This window comes from Mustela putorius, unplaced genomic scaffold (genome assembly GCF_011764305.1).
Source record: "Mustela putorius furo isolate JIRA1106 unplaced genomic scaffold, ASM1176430v1.1 tig00004191_pilon_pilon_pilon, whole genome shotgun sequence".
Classification (NCBI taxonomy): domain Eukaryota; kingdom Metazoa; phylum Chordata; class Mammalia; order Carnivora; family Mustelidae; genus Mustela; species Mustela putorius.
The window spans coordinates 124,470-143,173 of NW_025422307.1; the positions used below are offsets into that span (position 1 = coordinate 124,470).

Consider the following 18,704-nt stretch of genomic DNA (forward strand, 5'->3'; position numbering starts at 1 on the left):
CACACAGCTGGCATGTGCAGGTGACGTGGGATTTCACTCTAAGCCTGGCAGTCTTCAGAGCCCTTGTAGTCCAGAATCCTACTATGCCGTCTGTCCAGGGAAGTCCTACTCACTGTCCTTATTGCTGCCAAGGCAAGAAAGGAGGACACTCTTTAGAAATGTCTTTGGTGACTGAGACTGATTTTTGATGGTTTCTAAAGCCCTAAAAAGAAAAGACAGGCCCTAGAATTTGCCAGGGAAGGGTGGGCTGGGCAGGGGCTGAGCCCCAGGGCAGACTGTGGCCTCAAAAGGCACAGGTAAATACTCCTGGGCAGCGCTTGCAACACACAGGCCAGTCTTTAGATATATTACCTTTACTCAGCCTGAGAGCAGTAATTGGAAGTGTGTCCCTGGTGACTTGGTTCTCTAGGTTCCTGTGTTATTTTAGTGCCAGAGGAGTGCTGGGATGCTCCTATTTCCCAGATGAAACCCCTGATTTACCCTTGCCCCTTATACTGATTCCCTTTTTTAAGAAGAAATTTTTTTTTTATTAACATATAATGCATTGTCAGCCCCAGGGGTACAGGTCTGTGAATCGCCAGGTTCTTACACTGACTCTTATAAGGGCCTCAGGTCCTGGGAGTGGAGTGGCCAGAGGGGTGAGTCACCTGTTGTCCTCTTATCCAGTGGGACCTCCAGGGTCAACAGATCAGGTGCAGCCAAGGGCCACCCTGGTCATCCCATCATTCCCTTACCTGTGAAAAGAAGTTACAGTTTAGAGAACAAAGTATTTTCTCCTGAGCCAAAGGTCAGTGGAGGTAGGCTAATTGAGAAAGGCTATAGACCGTGCATTACAGACTGATAAGAAGTACAGGCACCAGCTCCCAGTTTAGAGACCACAGGAGTGTCCTGGCCCAGGAGGAGGGGAAACTAAGGGTGGCCTAGGAGTTCACTGGCTTCTTGCCTGCTGAAGGCCTTGGGTCAGTTCCATACAAGCTGCAGCTGGTAACCCATGGCCCAACCAATGGCCCCATGCACCACTCCCATCCCCATGCCAACCCCCAGGCCACATTGGGATGACCCTGACCGTGGGAACAGTGGACCCATTTGCCTGCCTCTGGCACCCTCTTAAAGGTCCTGCAAATGCTCTGGTCTCAGTTTTTGTCTCCACCTTAGGGTGGTATTTAACCACAGGAGAGATTCTCAGCTTTTGGAATTAAATGTTAGTCAGTCTGCCAAATACGTAGAATCTGATGTGATCAAATTTTCTTTTTCCTGGAAAGGCATTTCTGTGTGGACAGGTATTTGTGTGCGACTTATGTGCTTTACAGTAAATTTTAAAGATACAGATAGCAGTTGTATTGTTGGGAGTCTGGTGTGTAAGGCATTGGGGGCATGTTTTTTTTTTAAATATTACCATGGTTTGGGCCCATCTACATATGGCCTTTAATTCTCCTGATAAGTAGTTGGGATTTCTTCCTGCCCTGGTCTCAGGGGGTCACCCGTCACTGATGTAGCATGGCCCTGCAGCATCTGACTTTGGGGGACAACAGGGTCCTTGACAGGGGTCCCTGCCAGGTGGACCTGGCAGGTGAGGGGTGAGAGGTGAGGGACTCGTTGGCTGCCCGGGGAGGCTTGTGTTAGTGACCTGAGAACTTCTACTGGGACGCGCTTGGCATGCAAACGGGAAGCCATAGCCCCACTTTGGATGGGTGGCAGTCCCCCAGTGTGGAGCTAGGAGGGCCTGCAGAGACCTTTGGATCTGATGCTCACTGTATAGTGTATAGGACACCCTGAGACGCCGAGTGCGTTTGCCCATGATTGTGCAGCCAGACGGTGTCCAGACAGGGCTAGGACGTTGGTTCCTTGGTTCCTTGACTGGTGCTGTTGTTGTCTTTGTTTTAAAACTCCATAGTGGTACCTCCGTAGCTCAGGGGTTAGAGCACTGGTCCTGTAAAACTCCATAATGGGCAACAGCCCTCCTGGGGGTGGAGGTTAATCTCAAGCCTTGCTGCCTGCTGTCTGGTTGGGACATTGGGCCATCGTGGACTGAGGTGATCTCGGTGTAGTATACACATGTTCTTTTCCGTGTCCCTCCTTTTCTTTGAAATAGACCTCCCCCGTCCAGCAGGTTTTTGGTCCAGTTCATCTGCTGGAAAATGCTAGGAAGCTGGCAGTACCTGTCTGCTAGTGTAGGAGAAATTTGAGAAACTCCAAGCAGCTTAGGATGGGGGAGGATTTGAAGAAGATACGTCACTGTATAATGTTGAAATGAGACAGTGTGGAGCTCAAAAGTTAAATTCCTTCATGAGGAACCTTGGTCTCCCTTTAAAATACAATAGGGTTTTTTCTTTCTTTAAAAAAAAAAAATAATATAGTAGTTTTTTGACAACTATAACCTGCCCCCTGCTTTAACTTTGTTGCTGTATGCCTTAAGTAGCCTAGCTTCTCACTGTGACCCAGATCATTGATGTTTATCCTCTCGTGCCAAAATTCATGATTCTCCTGGCCCTTTGGATGTCTTCTTTGGAAAAATGTCTATTCAGGTCATCTGCCCATTTTAAAATCAGAAAGTTTAGGTATTTGTTGTTATTGTTGCTATTTTTTTGATGTTGACTTACAGAAGTTCCTTATATATTTTGAATATTAACCCCTGGTCAGATGCGTCATCTGCAATTATCGTCTCCTGATGCATCATTTGGAATTATCCCCTCCCGTTCAGTAGGTTGTCTTTTTGTTTTGTTGAGGGTTTCATTCACTCTGCAGAAGAGTTTTATTTTAGTGTAGTCCCAATAGTTTGCTTTTTTTTTCCCTCACTTCAGGAGACCTATCTAGAAAAACGTTGCTAGGCCAGTGTCAGAAGTCTTACTGCCTATGTTTTCTTTAGTTTTATGTTTGTTTTATGTTCAGTTATATGCAGTTTTATGGTTTCAGGTCTCATATTAGGACTTTAATCCATTTTGAGTTTATTTTTGTGTATGGTGAAAAAAAGTTTCATTCTTTTGGATGTATCTGTTCAGTTTTCCCAATACCATTTAGAGAAGAGACTGTCTTTTCCACCATTGCATATGGCTTCTTCTTCTTTGTGGAGTAATTGACCCTGTAAGTGTGGGTTTATTCCTGAAACGTTTTTATTTATTTATTTTTAAAGCTTTTATTTATTTATTTGACAGTGATCACAAGTAGGCAGATAGGCAGGTAGAGAGGGAAGCAGGCTCCCCACTGAGCAGAGAGCCTGATGGAGGGCTTGATTCCAGGCCCCTGGGATCATGACCTGAGCCAAAGGCAGAGGATTAACCTACTGAGCCAGCCAGGCACCCCTGAAACTGTTTTTTTTTTTTTTTTAAGATTTTATTTATTTGGGGCGCCTGGGTGGCTCAGTGAGTTAGAGCCTCTGCTTTCTGCTTGGGTCATGGTCCCGGGGTCCTGGGATTGAGCCCAGCATCCGGCTCTCTGCTCAGTGGCGAGTCTGTTTCCTCCTCTCTCTCTGCCTGCTTCTCTGCCTACTTGTGATCCCTGTCTGTCAAATGAATGGAAAAAATCTTAAAAGAAAAAACAAAAATCTTATTTACTTGACAGAGAGAGACGACAAGCAGGGGGCAGTGGCAGGGAGAGGGCGAAGCAGTTTCCCCGCAGAACAGAGGAAGCCTGATATGGGACTCTCTACCAGGACCCCGGGACCATAATCTGAGTTGAAGGCAATCACCCCACAAACTGAGACACCCAGGTGTTCAGTGTGAGTTTATTTCTGGGCCTCTGTTCTGTTCTTTTGATGTATGTGTCTCTTTCTGCGGCACTACTGTACTATTTTGATTACTCCTGCTTTGTAGTATTTTTTTTTTTTTGGAAGGAAAAGGTTTAATTTAAAGATTCAAGATTCACATCAATATTAATGATAAAGTTACCTTTCTCTTGATAAGAGCTCAACTTTTGCCTTTCTCGTTTTAACGTTTCTTGCCACATTTTTTCCTGTGTTTTTCTGTTACTTTCACCCCATCTCTTCCTGTCTATTGTCCTATTGACGCATTCCCTCCCTCTCCCCAGTAGTTTACACTCGATCTTTAGCAAAAGGCCAAGAAGTGATCCCCAGTAGTTTAGAATCTATACTTATACATAAGCTACAACGATTAAATTCATTTTAACACACTCTTTAACTTTACTAACATCTAGGTAGTATCCGTAACCTTCTTTTCCTATATGCCCCAAGAGCACTGTTAGCTGTTCATCTTCCTGAGTAGAAATGTGGCATTTTATTTTCCTGTTTTACTTTTTTGATGTGGGAGAAAGATAATCTACATTGTGTGTATGTGTTTATAGTCACCCTAGATTGCTAAAGTATATCCTCCAGTGATTCTTTCAAGGAGGGTATGCAAGAAACAAACTGTCAATTCTTTCATATCAAAAAATGTCTTTGTTTTACCTTCAAAATAAAATGCCATTTTGGCTGGATGTAGGATTCGAGGTTTAAATGTTTTCCCCTGCAGAAATTTTATGTTACTGCCCCATTTCCTTCTAGCATCCATAGTGTCCAGTAAGTCTGCTGTCAGTCTGATTCTTGTTCCTTTGTAGGTTCACGCTCCTCTTTCTGGAAGACTTTATGATTTTTTTTATCCTTGGAATTCCCAGATTCCTAGGAGTCTCTATTCATCAATCTTACTGAGTACTTGGTAAGCACTGACAGTCTCAAGACTTGAATTTTTCTTGGCACCTGGGTGGCTCAGTTGGTTAAGCAACTGCCTTTGGCTCAAGTCATGATCCTGGAGTCCTGGGATCCAGTCCCACATCCAGCTCCCTGCTCAGAGCATGGTCTGCTTCTCCCTCTGACCCTCCCCCCTCTCATGCATTCTCTTGTGTCCCTCTCTCATAAATAATTAAAATCTTAGAAAAAAAGATTTGAATCTTTCTTTAGCTCTGGGAAGTTTTCTTCAATTATTAATTATTTCCTCTGATCCATTCCCTTTATTATCTTTTTCTGGAATTCCTGTCAAATGGATGTTGGAGCTTCTGGATCTCTCCTCTATATCTGGATCTTTCTTCATTATCTCTTTGGCCATTTGCATTGTAACCTTAGAACAGTCTTCAAGTCCATCTTCTAGATCATTCCTTGTCTCTTCCAAGTATGTCTCTTCGGCTATTCAGAGCATCTATGGAGTTCTTTACTTCCAAGACATCTGGATAATAATTTTTAATATTTCTAATCTCCTCTTTTATCTCTTTGAAGTTATTTATTCCACTTCTAATATTTTCTTCTCTCATATTATCTGTTTCTTTAGGTGTTGGCACCTTTGTTTGCAGCGTTTTGTGTGTGTTTTCCTTCAAACTATGGTGATTCCTGATGGGAGTACTCAAATTTGTACATAAATGCCTATTCTGCTTACCAGAACTTATCTCTAGTGACTTTGAGGGAGAGGCAAACACAAGGTTAGACAGACCGTCCCAATTCCTTGATTTATGAGCATATCTGTTTCCTCTTTTTTCTGGGTTTTTTCTTCATCCAAGGTTTCACCAATTTTAATGGCATCACCAATTACCCCATCCCCCACCCACCTCTCTTCCAACAACCCTCAGTTTTCTAGAGTTAAAAGTCTCTTATGGTTTGCCTTGCTCTCTGCTTTTACCTTATTGTATTTTCCCCTTCCTTTCCTTATATGAATCTGTTTTGTTTCTTATATGCCACATGAGAATGAAATCATATGATATTTGTCTTTCTCTGACTTTTTTCGCTTATCATAATACCTCTAGTTCCACCCATGTTGTTGCAAATGGCAAGATTTCATTCTTTATGGTGGCTGAGTAATATTCCATTGTGTGTGTGTGTGTGTGTGTGTATATTATATATATATATATATATATATATATATATATATTATGAATGATATATACCACATCTTCCTTATCCATTCATCTGTTGATAGACATCTAGGCTCTTTCCATAGTTTGGCTATTGTGGACATTGCTGCTATAAACATTGGGGTACATGTGTCCCTTCAAGATCACTATGTTTGTATCCTTTGGATAAAACAGAATAGTGCAATTGCTTGTTCTTAGGATAGTTCTATTTTCAACATCTTGGGGAACCTCCATACTGTTTTCCAGAGTGGTTGCACCAGCTTGCATTCCCACCAACAGTGTAAGAGGGTTCCCCTTTCTCCACATCCTCGCCAGCATCTGTCATTTTTTGACTTGTTAATTTTAGCCATTCTGACTGGTGTGAGGTGATATCTCATTGTGGTTTTGATTTGCATTTCCCTGATGCCGAGTGATATGGAGCACTTTTTCATGTGTCTGTTGGCTATCTGGATGTCTTCTTTGCAGAAATGTCTGTTCATGTCCTCTGCCCATTTCTTGATTGGATTATTTGTTCTTTGGGTGTTGAGTTTGCGAAGTTCTTTATAGATTCTGGACACTAGTCCTTTATCTGATATATTGTTTGCAAATATCTTTTTCCATTCTGTCAGTTGTGTTTTGGTTTTGTTAACTGTTTCCTTTGCTGTGCAAAAGCTTTTGATCTTGATGAAATCCCAATAGTTCATTTCTGCCCTTGCTTGCCTTGCCTTTGGCGATATTCTTAGGAAGACGTTGCTGTGGCTGAGGTCGAAGAGGTTGCGGCCTGTGCTCTCCTCAAGGATTTGGATGGATTCCTTTTGCACATTGAGGTCCTTCATCATTTTGAGTCTATTTTTGTGTGTGGTGTAAGGAAGCGATCCAATTTCATTTTTCTGCATGTGGCTGTCCAAATTTCCCAGCACCATTTGTTGAAGAGGCTGTCTTTTTTCCATTGGACATTCTTTCCTGCTTTGTTAAAGATAGTTGACCATAGAGTTGAGGGTTTATTTCTGGGCTCTCTGTTCTGTTCCATTGATCTATGTGTCTGTTTTTGTGCCATACTGTCTTGATGATGACAGCTTTGTAATAGAGCTTGAAGTCTGGAATTGTGATGCCACCAACTTTGGCTTTCTTTTGCAATATTCCTTTGGTTATTTGAGGTCTTTTCTGGTTCCATATAAATTTTAAGATTATTTGTTCTATTTCTTTGAAAAAAATGGATGGGATTTTGGTAGGGATTGCATTAAATGTGTAGATTGCTTTAGGTAGCTTAGACATTTTCTCAGTATTTGTTGTTCTAATCCATGAGCATGAAACACTTTTCCATTTCTTTGTGTCTTCCTCAATTTCCTTCATGAGTACTTTATAGTTTTCTGAGTATAGATTCTTTGCCTGTTTGGTTGGGTTTATTCCTAGGTATCTTACAGTTCTGGGTGCAATTGTAAATGAGATTGACCCGTTAATTTTTCTTTCTTCTGTCTTGCTGTTGGTGTATAGAAATGCAGCTGATTTCTGTGCTTTGATTTTATGTTCTGACGTTTTACTGAATTCCTGTACAAGTTCTAGCAGATTTGGAGTAGAGTCTTTTGGGGTTTCCACATAAAGTATCATACTATCTGCAAAGAGTGACAGTTTGGCTTCTTTGTCAATTTGGAATGCCTTTAATTTTGTTTTGTTTTCTGATTGCTGAGGCTAGGACTTCTAGTGCTAAGTTGAATGGCAGTGGTGATAATGGACATTCCTTTTGTGTTCCTGACCTTAGCGGAAAAGCTCTCAGTTTTTCTCCATTGAGAATGATATTTGCTGTGGATTTTTCATAGATGGCTTTGATGATATTGAGGTATGTACCCTCTATGCCTACACTGTGAAGAGTTTTGGTCAAGAAAGGATGCTATACTTTGTCAAATGCTTTTTCAGCATCTAGAAAAGTATTCATAGAAATACTATGAATAGAAAAGTATTCATCCAGTATTCATCCTGGGTATTCATCCTTTCTGATGAGGCACAATATTCCTTTATATATATGAACCATATGCTGTTTATCCGTTCTTCCCTTGAAGGGCATCTTGATTCCTCCCACAGTTTGGCGACTGTGACCATTGCTGGTATAAACATTGGGGTACAGACGGCCCTTGTTTTCACTCCACCTGTATCTGTGGGATAAATATCCAGTTGTGCAATTGCAGGTCATAGGGTAGCTCTATTTTTTAATTTCTTAAGGAATCTCCACACTGTTTTGCAAATGCTTATGTTTTAAATTAAGATAAATGACTGAAGGTAAGTATGTATCTTTTTATGCTTCCCTGCCTTGACTTCACTTGATTGGATGATAGGATATGTACTGTGTCTGTGACTGTACACAGCCACAAGGACCTGGAATCTGCAAAAAGTGTTTTTCAGATGGGAAAATCCCAGTTATAGAGACCCAGGGATGGCTTCTCCAGACAGAACTGAAATGTTAACAGTCTTTACCACTGAGAGCAGGGTTGGTAATAGTCAGAATTTCCTTTAGCAAGAAGCCTTTATGTATCACAGCATGAGTTGGTAAAAAGTCTTTTCTGGAAGTACTTGGCTTAGAATGTTTTCCAAACTATGGGTTGTAAAATAAGTTTAGTTGTTCATTGAAAAAAGGAAAAAAAGAATAGGAAGTAGTATATATCTAAGTTAAAACGGTAAGTTTGAAATTTCACAAAGTAAGTTCAGCATACACTGCCTAAGACAAAAGCTACAGATAAGTGTATAAATAAAAGACACACTGTAAATTTTTCAAATCAGATTTTGTATAGCAGGGCAAAAATATAATTTAGAGTAAAACATAAATTTTGAGGATGAAATAGCATGAAATCAAGGGTTTGCTTTAAAATGCTATAGGGAGTGCTTGGGTCACTCAGTTGGTTAAGTGTCTGACTCTTGATCTCAGCTCAGATCTGGATCTCAGGGTGGTGGGTTCAAGGCCTCCACTGGGCTCTGTGCTGGGTGTGGAGCATACTTACAGCTTACCTTAATGATACCTTAATAATATCCAATTTCTGGGGCATGTGGGTAGCTCAGTCAGTTGAGTATTTGCCTTCAGCTTGGGTCATGACCCTGGGGCTCCCTGCTCACTGGGGAGTCTGCTTCGCCCTCTCCTTCTGCTCCTCTCCATGCTCTTGGTCTCTCTAATGCACACATACACTCTCAAATAAGTAAATAAAATATTTAAAAAATACACTCAAGCTGGCCGCAAGGACAAGAACTTATGTATCTTCTTTAGCGGTGTGTGGAGCTCAAGTCCTTTCGTGATGAGGAGGCTACTCTCTGCCAGACACAGACCTTCCTTGAACTTAGTCACAGTTAAGCCTCCACCCCCAGACCGAGCTTTTCCACAGTCGTATTAATTACGTCTTGGTGAAAGGTTGTAGCGCTTTCCCTGGGTCTGGTTAGGTGTCCTTGCAGTCGAAAGTGGCCTATAGGAGCCACATGTGCCTCCCTTCTTGTTCCTTCCCCACAGCACAAAGTTCAGAATTTTTCTTCTAAGGGAGATATTCACTCATGAGACAGCAAACATAAGCATGCCTAGTCATATCATGGCATTCAAAAAATGTTTCTTTAATTAATGATTCTCCCTAAATTCTATGTAAAAATAAAAACAAGAACAAAATCAGGAATGCTGAGGATAGACTTTTCGCCTCCACTTAAATTGAGTCTTCTGTTGTTTTGCAGAGTAGATACGTTGGATATTTTGCAGATGTGAAAAATATCTACAACATGACTCTCCCTCCAAGAAAAACAGTCAAGATTGAAAAAATTGTTATTCATTCAATTCATGGTAAGTGATTTATGTGTCATTGATGAGTTGTCCAGTGGGGAAATGTTCTGACTCTTGAGGCGTGGGATGATTGCTCCCATGTGTGTACCAACAATCCCAACCCATGGCTATCCTTTTATGCATTCTCTCAATCGGTGCTTAATATTCTTTGGGTAAATACCTAGTAGCAAAATTACTGGACTATACAGTAATTCTCTTTTTAATTTTGTGAGGAAACTCCCTCCTGTTTTCCACAGTGGCTTGTAGTTAACTTTGAATCAGCTGTAACATTTTACTGTCAAGTCAAATAAGATTTTTGACATGTATTTTAAAAATGCAAGGCACAGGACAGTGCTGTGGTATGCAACAATTTCTGTAACACAGAAATGGGGAATAATATGTATCCATATTTGTGCATATGTACATATGTAAAAATACTCGGTGAGAATTCCTTTTTGATTATATGTGCATAAAAATATTCTCCATTTGGAGCTGGACAAATAAACAGGTGGGAGTAGGTGAGCCAGACTCTTCCCCTCATGTCTTTTTTACCTTTTATATTATAGAAATATGCTTTATTTTAAGAGGTTTAAATGTGTGGGAATTAAGCTTGAAAATCAGTGACCTTTCCTGTCATGTGTTAAGTATTTGAATTAATTTAGTTCTACGTTTTCACTAATTTCTGGTGAGCATCAGTTCTGCAAAGAAGTTCTGTAACTGGAATGGGATAGGATGGCATGGGGTGGAGGAAGTAAGGCTCAGACATGATGCTTAATGCAAATTCATAATGTGGTCCTACAATGTAAATAGAATCTGAACATCAAGAATGATTAACATATGACTCTTAGATAATTTTTTTTAGTTCTGTACCTTTACTTCTATGCATATTTGTGACATTCCTTGTTAAAACAAAAGCAGTAAGAATTAATTGAAGGATTGAAAAACAAGCCTTTAAGAACTACTAAAAAAGGGCGTCATATGAATTGAATAGAGAGCAAGAAACCATTTGTCTATAGATGTATCCTGAATGCCAACAGAATGTTTGGATGCAACTGTTTATTATCTAACTCCAGATGAGGGTAAGAGGAAATTAGACTGTTTAAGACCCATTGTCGGATGTCTGAATCAAGCAACACATGAGGAGGAAAGGTGGCAAGTTACCTACCTGATTTTTTTCTAGAAAGATGAAGAGATGAAATTCTGTCTTAGAAGATAAACTATATGTCTTTCCTCCCACCCCCAGCCTTATAAATTATGCTTTAGGAGACAAAGTTGGGCTTAAAGCTTTGTCTTTTAAAGACGGAATCCAAGCAAGACCCAGATGATACACTACTGACACACTGTTAGCTGTCATAATTTTCTCTTTAATCCATAATGTTAATCTGAGACATTTTGCTCTTTGTTCTAACGAGCCTAACTTTATTTCCTTCAGGTGTTGGAAAAGGCAATGGGAGTGATGGAAAAGTACAAATAATGATGCAGAGCCAGATCGTCTTTTTCTGTTCTGCTTCCAAAAACTGTCGGGTAAGAGATAGCATTCAAACTGGAAATTCTGGTGTTTGTTTCAAATCTCAATGTCAAACCAGCATGTTAAGTGTTAGCAGTGTCCCAAGTGACTCTGCCTCCAATGTCCTATGGGATTGCACTGTGAGAAGTAACTCAAGAGTGGCCGGAAGGGGACATATATACCACTTTCCCCTAAGCGATGGGACCTGGTAGTGTGTTTTCTTAAATGTTGAAGTGCCTTGGACTACCGTAAAGCAATAAGAAGCTTTACCAGGTCTTAAGAAATATAAACCCTCCAAATTCTCTCTCCAGGTTTGTGTCTCTTCTCCTATTACTTCAACACCAGCACTCCTTCCCCTGTGTCCCACGGAAGGCACGCACCCAGACCCTATCCTTGACTTCTGTTCTTATCTCTGCACATACTCTACTCTTGGTTCTGCTCATCCATTCCCCTCCCGTAAACTATTGTTTTCTCTTCCATCCGCTCGCACAGACTTATGAGCACCCCCCACGTGGTAGGTGCAGGACACCTACCTAGACAGCTTCTGCCCAACAACGGAACTGTGTGTGTCAATCCAGATTTGTCAGATGAGCTTTCCCTCTGCTTCTGCAAGTGACACCAGAATTCTCTCACTGAGGCCTCACGATGTAGAATCCTGGAGTCTCTCCTGGCCATGCCCCCACATCCAGTCAGCACTTCCTATTGATTTTACCTTGGGAATCTCTCCTCACTCTCTCCGTTCCTTTCTGTTCCCATTGTCACCGCCCAGTCCGGCACCTCATTTGCTTATGCCTGGATTTCTATAGTGGTCTCCCTACCTGTCCCTTCTCTTCATGCTATACAGTGTCCAGAGACCGGCAATATACAGGCATTTCTCTGCTCCTACTTGAAAAGCAGTAATTGGAGAAGAACAATGCACTTTGTGCCTCTAGTCAAAGCCAGTCAGTATCTTTGGCTCAGTATATCTGCAAAATAAAGACCACATCTCCTGGGTTGTGAGGATTAGGTTAGATAATATATATGAATTTGCCCTGTGAGCTATAATCACTGTTATAAGTGATAACTGTCGGGCCACTTTGTCACATAGGAATTGCCCCGCCCCCATGCTTCCACAATTTTTCTTATTTCCTGGCTCTTGAACCTTTAAGATATTTCCCTATCCTACCTGAGACCTGAGCTTATTTCCTTCAGTAACTTGACCTACAGACTCCATTCCAAGTAGACGGGGTGCGTTCTGGCCCTTGGGACTCAACACTCTCATTTCTGTTTCATGTGTTCCATGTCTTTCCCCTCCCTCCCCCACACCACCCAGTGTGCACAGCGTTCTCTTTCAGAGCTCCTCGTGTGTACAAATCCACCACACAGAACTCTTTTTCTGCTCCTCTGTGAAACTCTTACTCTCTGCTTCTCATTAAGCTCCCCAGAACACACGACCACACAGTCTTCATTTTCCAGCTTGACATGTAATGCATGCCATTCTACCATTGTTTCTTATGTCTGTAGCTCCCTGAAGCATCCCCTGAGTCTGTACCTTCTTTGGTATTTCGCACAGACTCTCCTTAGTGTGGGTATCACTATTGTGCAAGGGCCAATCAGTAACAAAGAAATACTCAGTATAGCCCCAAAGTCCTTCATTCCAGAAACGTGGCCAATCTTTGATAACTCCATCCAGTAGTTGGCTATGGACAAGGCCTATAATAGCATCAGCAAGCACCTTTTTAATAAACATGACCAATCACATCTTTTGAATGTGAATGCCAAGTTTAAGACTGATCTTCTTAGTGTGTCCCAGCACCTGCAAATCAAATGACACACGTTCAACAGTGACATTTAAATTCTGATGGAAAAGGGAGTATTTCACTTTTCAGCAGTGCAGTACTATACCCTCCAAACATGTTGGCCTTTTAAAAATGTAAACAGTATTGCAACTTAATAGAAACAATGGGGGAGGAGTCAAGATGGAGGAGAAGTAGCAGGCTGAGACTACTTCAGCTACCAGGAGATCAGCTAGATAGCTTATCTAAAAATTGCAAACACCTGCAAATCCATCGGCAGATCAAACAGAAGAAGAACAGCAATTCTGGAAACAGAAAAACAACCAATTTCTGAAAGGTAGGAATGGTGGAGACGTGAATCCAAAGCGACGGGAAGATAGACCCCGGGGGGAGGAGCTGGCTCCCGGCAAGCAGCGGAGCAAGGGAGCACAAAATCAGGACTTTTAAAAGTCTGTTCCACTGAGGGACCTCGCTCCAGAGGCTAAACCGGGGTGAAGCCCACGCGGGGTCAGTGTGGCCTCAGGTCCCGCAGGGTCACAGAAGAATCGGGGGTGTCTGAGTGTCACAGAGCTTATGGGTATTGGAACAGGAAAGCCGGCTACAGAGACAGAGCCGACAGTGAGCTCACAGCTCCGTGTTACCTTGAACCGGTCGCAGGCTCGGTGAGCTCGGAGCACGGCCAGAGGTCAGGCAGACGGGAGTTACTGGGCGCTATTCTCTGAGGGCGCACTGAGGAGTGGGGCCCCAGGCTCTCGGCTCCTCCGGGCCAGAGACCAGGGGGCCGCCATTTGTATTCCCGTCCTCCGGAACTCTATGGAAAGCGCTCAGGGAACAAAAGCTCTTGAAAGCAAACCTAAGTGGATTACTCACCCTGGCCCCTGGTAAGGGCAGTGCAATTCCGCCTGGGGCAAAGACACTTGAGAATCACTACAGCAGGCCCCTCCCCCAGAAGATCAACAAGAAATCCAGCTGAGACCAAGTTCACCTACCAAGGAGTGCGGTTTCAATACCAAGGAGAGCAGGAGAATTCCAGAGGAGGAGAAAGCAAAGCATGGAACTCATGGCTTTCTCCCTGTGATTTTTTTTTTTTAGTCTTAGAGATAATTTAATTTTTTTCATTTTCATTTTTTGTTTTTTTTCTCACCTTCTGTTAAATTTTTTTTTCTTTTTTATATTTCTCTTTGTTTTTTTTTTTCTTTATTCTTTTTTTTTTCTTTCTCCCTTTTTGAACCTCTTTTTATTCCCTTTCTCCCCCCTCATGATTTGTGATCTCTTCTGATTTGGTTAAAGCATATTTTTCTGGGGTTGTTGCCAGCCTTTTAGTATTTTACTTGCTCCTTCATATACTCTTACCTGGATAAAATGACAAGAAACCCTCTCGGGAGATATAAAAGCCCGTTCTGGAGAAATAAAAGAACTAAAATCTAACCAAGTTGAAATCAAAAAAGCTATTAATGACGTGCACTAAAAAATGGAGGCTCTCACTGCTAGGATAAATGAGGCAGAAGAAAGAATTAGTGATATAGAAGACCAAATGACAGAGAATAAAGAAGCTGAGCAAAAGAGGGACAAACAGCTACTGGACCACGAGGGGAGAATTCGAGAGATAACTGACACCATAAGGCAAAACATTAGAATAATTGGGATTCCAGAAGAAGAAGGAAGAGGGGAGCGGAAGGTATACTGGAGAGAATTATTGGTGAGAATTTCCCAATATGGCAAACGGAATGAGCATCAAAATTCAGGAGGTTCAGAGAACGCCCCTCAAAATCAATAAGAATAGGCCACACCCCGTCACCTAATAGTAAAATTTACAAGTCTCAGTGACAAAGAGAAAATCCTGAAAGCAGCCCGGGAAAAGAAGTCTGTAACATACAATGGTAAAAATATTAGATTGGCAGCTGACTTATCCACAGAGACCTGGCAGGCCAGAAAGAGCTGGTATGATATTTTCAGAGCACTGAACAAGAAAAACATGCAGCCAAGAATACTATATCCAGCTAGGCTATCATTGAAAATAGAAGGAGAGATTAAAAGCTTCCAGGACAAACAAAAACTGAAAGAATTTGCAAACACCAAACCAGCTCTACAGGAAATATTGAAAGTGGTCCTCTAAGCAAAGAGAAAGCCTACAAGTGTTAGATCAGAAAGGAACAGAGACCATATACAGTAACAATCAGCTTACAGGCAATACAATGACACTAAATTAATATCTCTCAATAGTTACCCTGAATGTTAATGGGCTAAATGCCCCTGTCAAAAGACACAGGGTATCAGAATGGATAAAAAAACAAAACCCATCTATATGTTGCCTCCAAGAAACTCATTTTAAGCCCGAAGACACCTCCAGATTTAAAGTGAGGGGGTGGAAAAGAATTTACCATGCTAATGGACCTCAGAAGAAAGCAGGAGTGGCAATCCTTATATCAGATGAATTAGATTTTAAGCCATAGACTATAATAAGAGATGAGGAAGGACACTATATCATACTCAAAGGGTCTGCCCAACAAGAAGATCTAACAATTTCAAATATCTATGCCCCCAACGTGGGAGCAACCAACTATATAAACCAATTAATAACAAAATCAAAGAAACACATCAACAATAATACAATAATAGTAGGGGACTTTAACACTCCCCTCACTGAAATGGACAGATCATCCAAGCAAAAGATCAGTAAGGAAATAAAGGCCTTAAACGACACACTGGACCAGCTGGACATCACAGATATATTCAGAACTTTTCATCCCAAAGCCACAGAATACACATTCTTCTCTAGTGCACATGGAACATTCTCCAGAATAGATCAATCCTCAGTCCTAAATCAGGACTCAACTGGTATCAAAAGATTGGGATCATTCCCTGCATATTTTCAGACCACAATGCTCTAAAGCTAGAACTCAACCACAAAAGGAAGTTTGGAAAGAACCCAAATACATGGAGACTAAACAGCATCCTTCTAAAGAATGAATGGGTCAACCGGGAAATTAAAGAAGAATTGAAAAAAATCATGGAAACAAATGATAATGAAAATACAACGGTTCAAAATCTGTGGGACACAACAAAGGCTGTCCTGAGAGGAAAATATATAGCGGTACAAGCCTTTCTCAAGAAACAAGAAAGGTCTCAGGTACACAACCTAACCCTACACCTAAAGGAGCTGGAGAAAGAACAAGAAAGAAACCCTAAGCCCAGCAGGAGAAGAGAAATTATAAAGATCAGAGCAGAAATCAATGAAATAGAAACCAGAAAAACAATAGAACAAATCAACGAAACTAGGAGCTGGTTCTTTGAAAGAATTGATAAAATTGATAAACCCCTGGCCCGACTTATCAAAAAGAAAAGAGAAAAGACCCAAATAAATAAAATCATGAATGAAAGAGGAGAGATCACAACTAACACCAAAAAAATACAAAATATTATAAGAACATACTATGAGCAACTCTACGCCAATAAATTTGACAATCTGGAAGAAATGGATGCATTCCTAGAAACATATAAACTACCACAACTGAACCAGGAAGAAATAGAAAGCCTGAACAGACCCATAACCAGTAAGGAGATTGAAACAGTCATTAAAAATCTCCAAACAAACAAAAGCCCAGGGCCAGACGGCTTCCCGGGGGAACTCTACCAAACATTTAAAGAAGAACTAATTCCTATTCTCCTGAAACTGTTCCAAAAAGTAGAAATGGAAGGAAAACTTCCAAACTCATTTTATGAGGCCAGCATCAACTTGATCCCAAAACCAGACAAGGATTCCCATCAAAAAAGAGAGCTATAGACCAATATCCTTGATGAACACAGATGCAAAAATACGAAACAAAATACTAGCCAATAGGATTCAACAGTACATTAAAAGGATTATTCACCACGACCAAGTGGGATTTATTCCAGGACTGCAAGGTTGGTTCAACATCCACAAATCAGTGAATGTGATACAACACATCAATAAAAGAAAGAACAAGAACCATATGATACTCTCAATAGATGCTGAAAAAGCATTTGGCAAAGTACAGCATCCCTTCCTGATCAAAACTCTTCAAAGTGTAGGGATAGAGGGCACATACCTCAATATCATCAAAGCCATCTGTGAAAAACCCACCACAAATATCATTCTCAATGGAGAAAAACTGAAAGCTTTTCTGCTAAGGTCAGGAACACGGCAGGGATGTCCATTATCACCACTGCTATTCAACATAGTACTAGAGGTCCTAGCCTCAGCATTCAGACAACAAAAGGAAATTAAAGGCATCCAAATCGGCAAAGAAGAAGTCAAATTATCACTCTTTGCAGATGATATGATACTATATGTGGAAAACCCAAAAGACTCCACTCCAAAACTGCTAGAATTTATACAGGAATTCAGTAAAGTTTCAGGATATAAAATCAATGCACAGAAATCAGTTGCATTTCTCTACACCAACAACAAGACAGAACAAAGAGAAATTAAGGAGTCAATCCCATTTACAATTGCACGCAAAATCATAAGATACCTAGGAATAAACCTAACCAAAGAGGCACAGAATCTATACTCAGAAAACTATAAAGTACTCATGAAAGAAATTGAGGAAGACACAGAGAAATGGAAAAATGTTCCATGCTCCTGGATTGGAAGAATAAATATTGTGAAAATGCTACCTAAAGCAATCTACACATTTAATTCAATTCCTATCTCAGTACCATCCATCTTTTTCAAAGAAATGGAACAAATAATTCTAAAATTTATATGGAACCAGAAAAGACCTCGAATAGCCAAAGGGATATTGAAAAAGAAAGCCAAAGTTGGTGGCATCCCAATTCCGGATTTCAAGCTCTATTACAAAGCTGTCATCATCAAGACAGCATGGTACTGGCACAAAAACAGACACATAGATCAATGGAACAGAATAGAGAGCCCAGAAATAGACCCTCAACTCTATGGTCAACTAATCTTCGACAAAGCAGGAAAGAATGTCCAATGGAAAAAAGACAGCCTCTTCAATAAATGGTGCTGGGAAAATTGGACAGCCGCATGCAGAAAAATGAAATTGGACCATTTCCTTACACCACACACGAAAATAGACTCAAAATGAATGAAGGACCTCAATGTGCAAAAGGAATCCATCCAAATCCTTGAGGAGAACACAGGCAGCAACCTCTTCGACCTCAGACACAGCAACATCTTCCTAGGAACAATGCCAAAGGCAAGGGAAGCAAGGGCAAAAATGAACTATTGGGATTTCATCAAGATCAAAAGCTTTTGCACAGCAACGGAAACAGTTAACAAAATCAAAAGACAACTGACAGAATGGGAGAAGATATTTGCAAACAACATATCAGATAAAGGACTAGTGACCAGAATCTATAAAGAACTTAGCAAACTCAACACCCAAAGAACAAATAATCCAATCAAGAAATGGGCAGAGGACATGAACAGACATTTCTGCAAAGAAGACATCCAGAGGGCCAACAGACACATGAAAAAGTGCTCCATATCACTCAGCATCAGGGAAATACAATTCAAAACCACAATGAGAGATCACCTCACAGTAGTCAGAATGGCTAAAATCAACAAGTCAGGAAATGACAGATGCTGGCGAGGATGCGGAGAAAGGGGAACCCTCCTACACTGTTGGTGGGAATGGAAGCTGGTGCAGCCACTCTGGAAAACAGCATGGAGGTTCCTCAAAATGTTGAAAATAGAACTGCCCTATAACCCAGCAATTGCACTACTGGGTATTTACCCTAAGGATACAAACGTAGTGATCCAAAGGGGCACGTGCACCGGAATGTTTATAGCAGCAATGTCCACAATAGCCAAACTATGGAAAGAACCTAGATGTCCATT

General features: G+C 41.1%; 2 protein-coding genes across 9 annotated transcripts in view; one reads left to right on the forward strand and one right to left on the reverse strand.

Moving 5' to 3' along the window:
- LOC123389915 (mitochondrial ornithine transporter 1-like) overlaps nucleotides 1-18,704 on the reverse strand; it is a 280,730-nt gene that overhangs the window by 79,257 nt on the left and 182,769 nt on the right. The gene's annotated exons all lie outside the window — the stretch shown is intronic.
- LOC123389914 (28S ribosomal protein S31, mitochondrial-like) overlaps nucleotides 1-18,704 on the forward strand; it is a 50,558-nt gene that overhangs the window by 26,696 nt on the left and 5,158 nt on the right. For all 8 annotated transcript variants that reach the window (XM_045072802.1, XM_045072806.1, XM_045072804.1 and 5 more), the window contains one exon: nucleotides 11,025-11,116. In XM_045072802.1, the coding sequence (XP_044928737.1) occupies nucleotides 11,025-11,116 (92 nt within the window). The remainder of the gene's footprint in view (nucleotides 1-11,024; nucleotides 11,117-18,704) is intronic.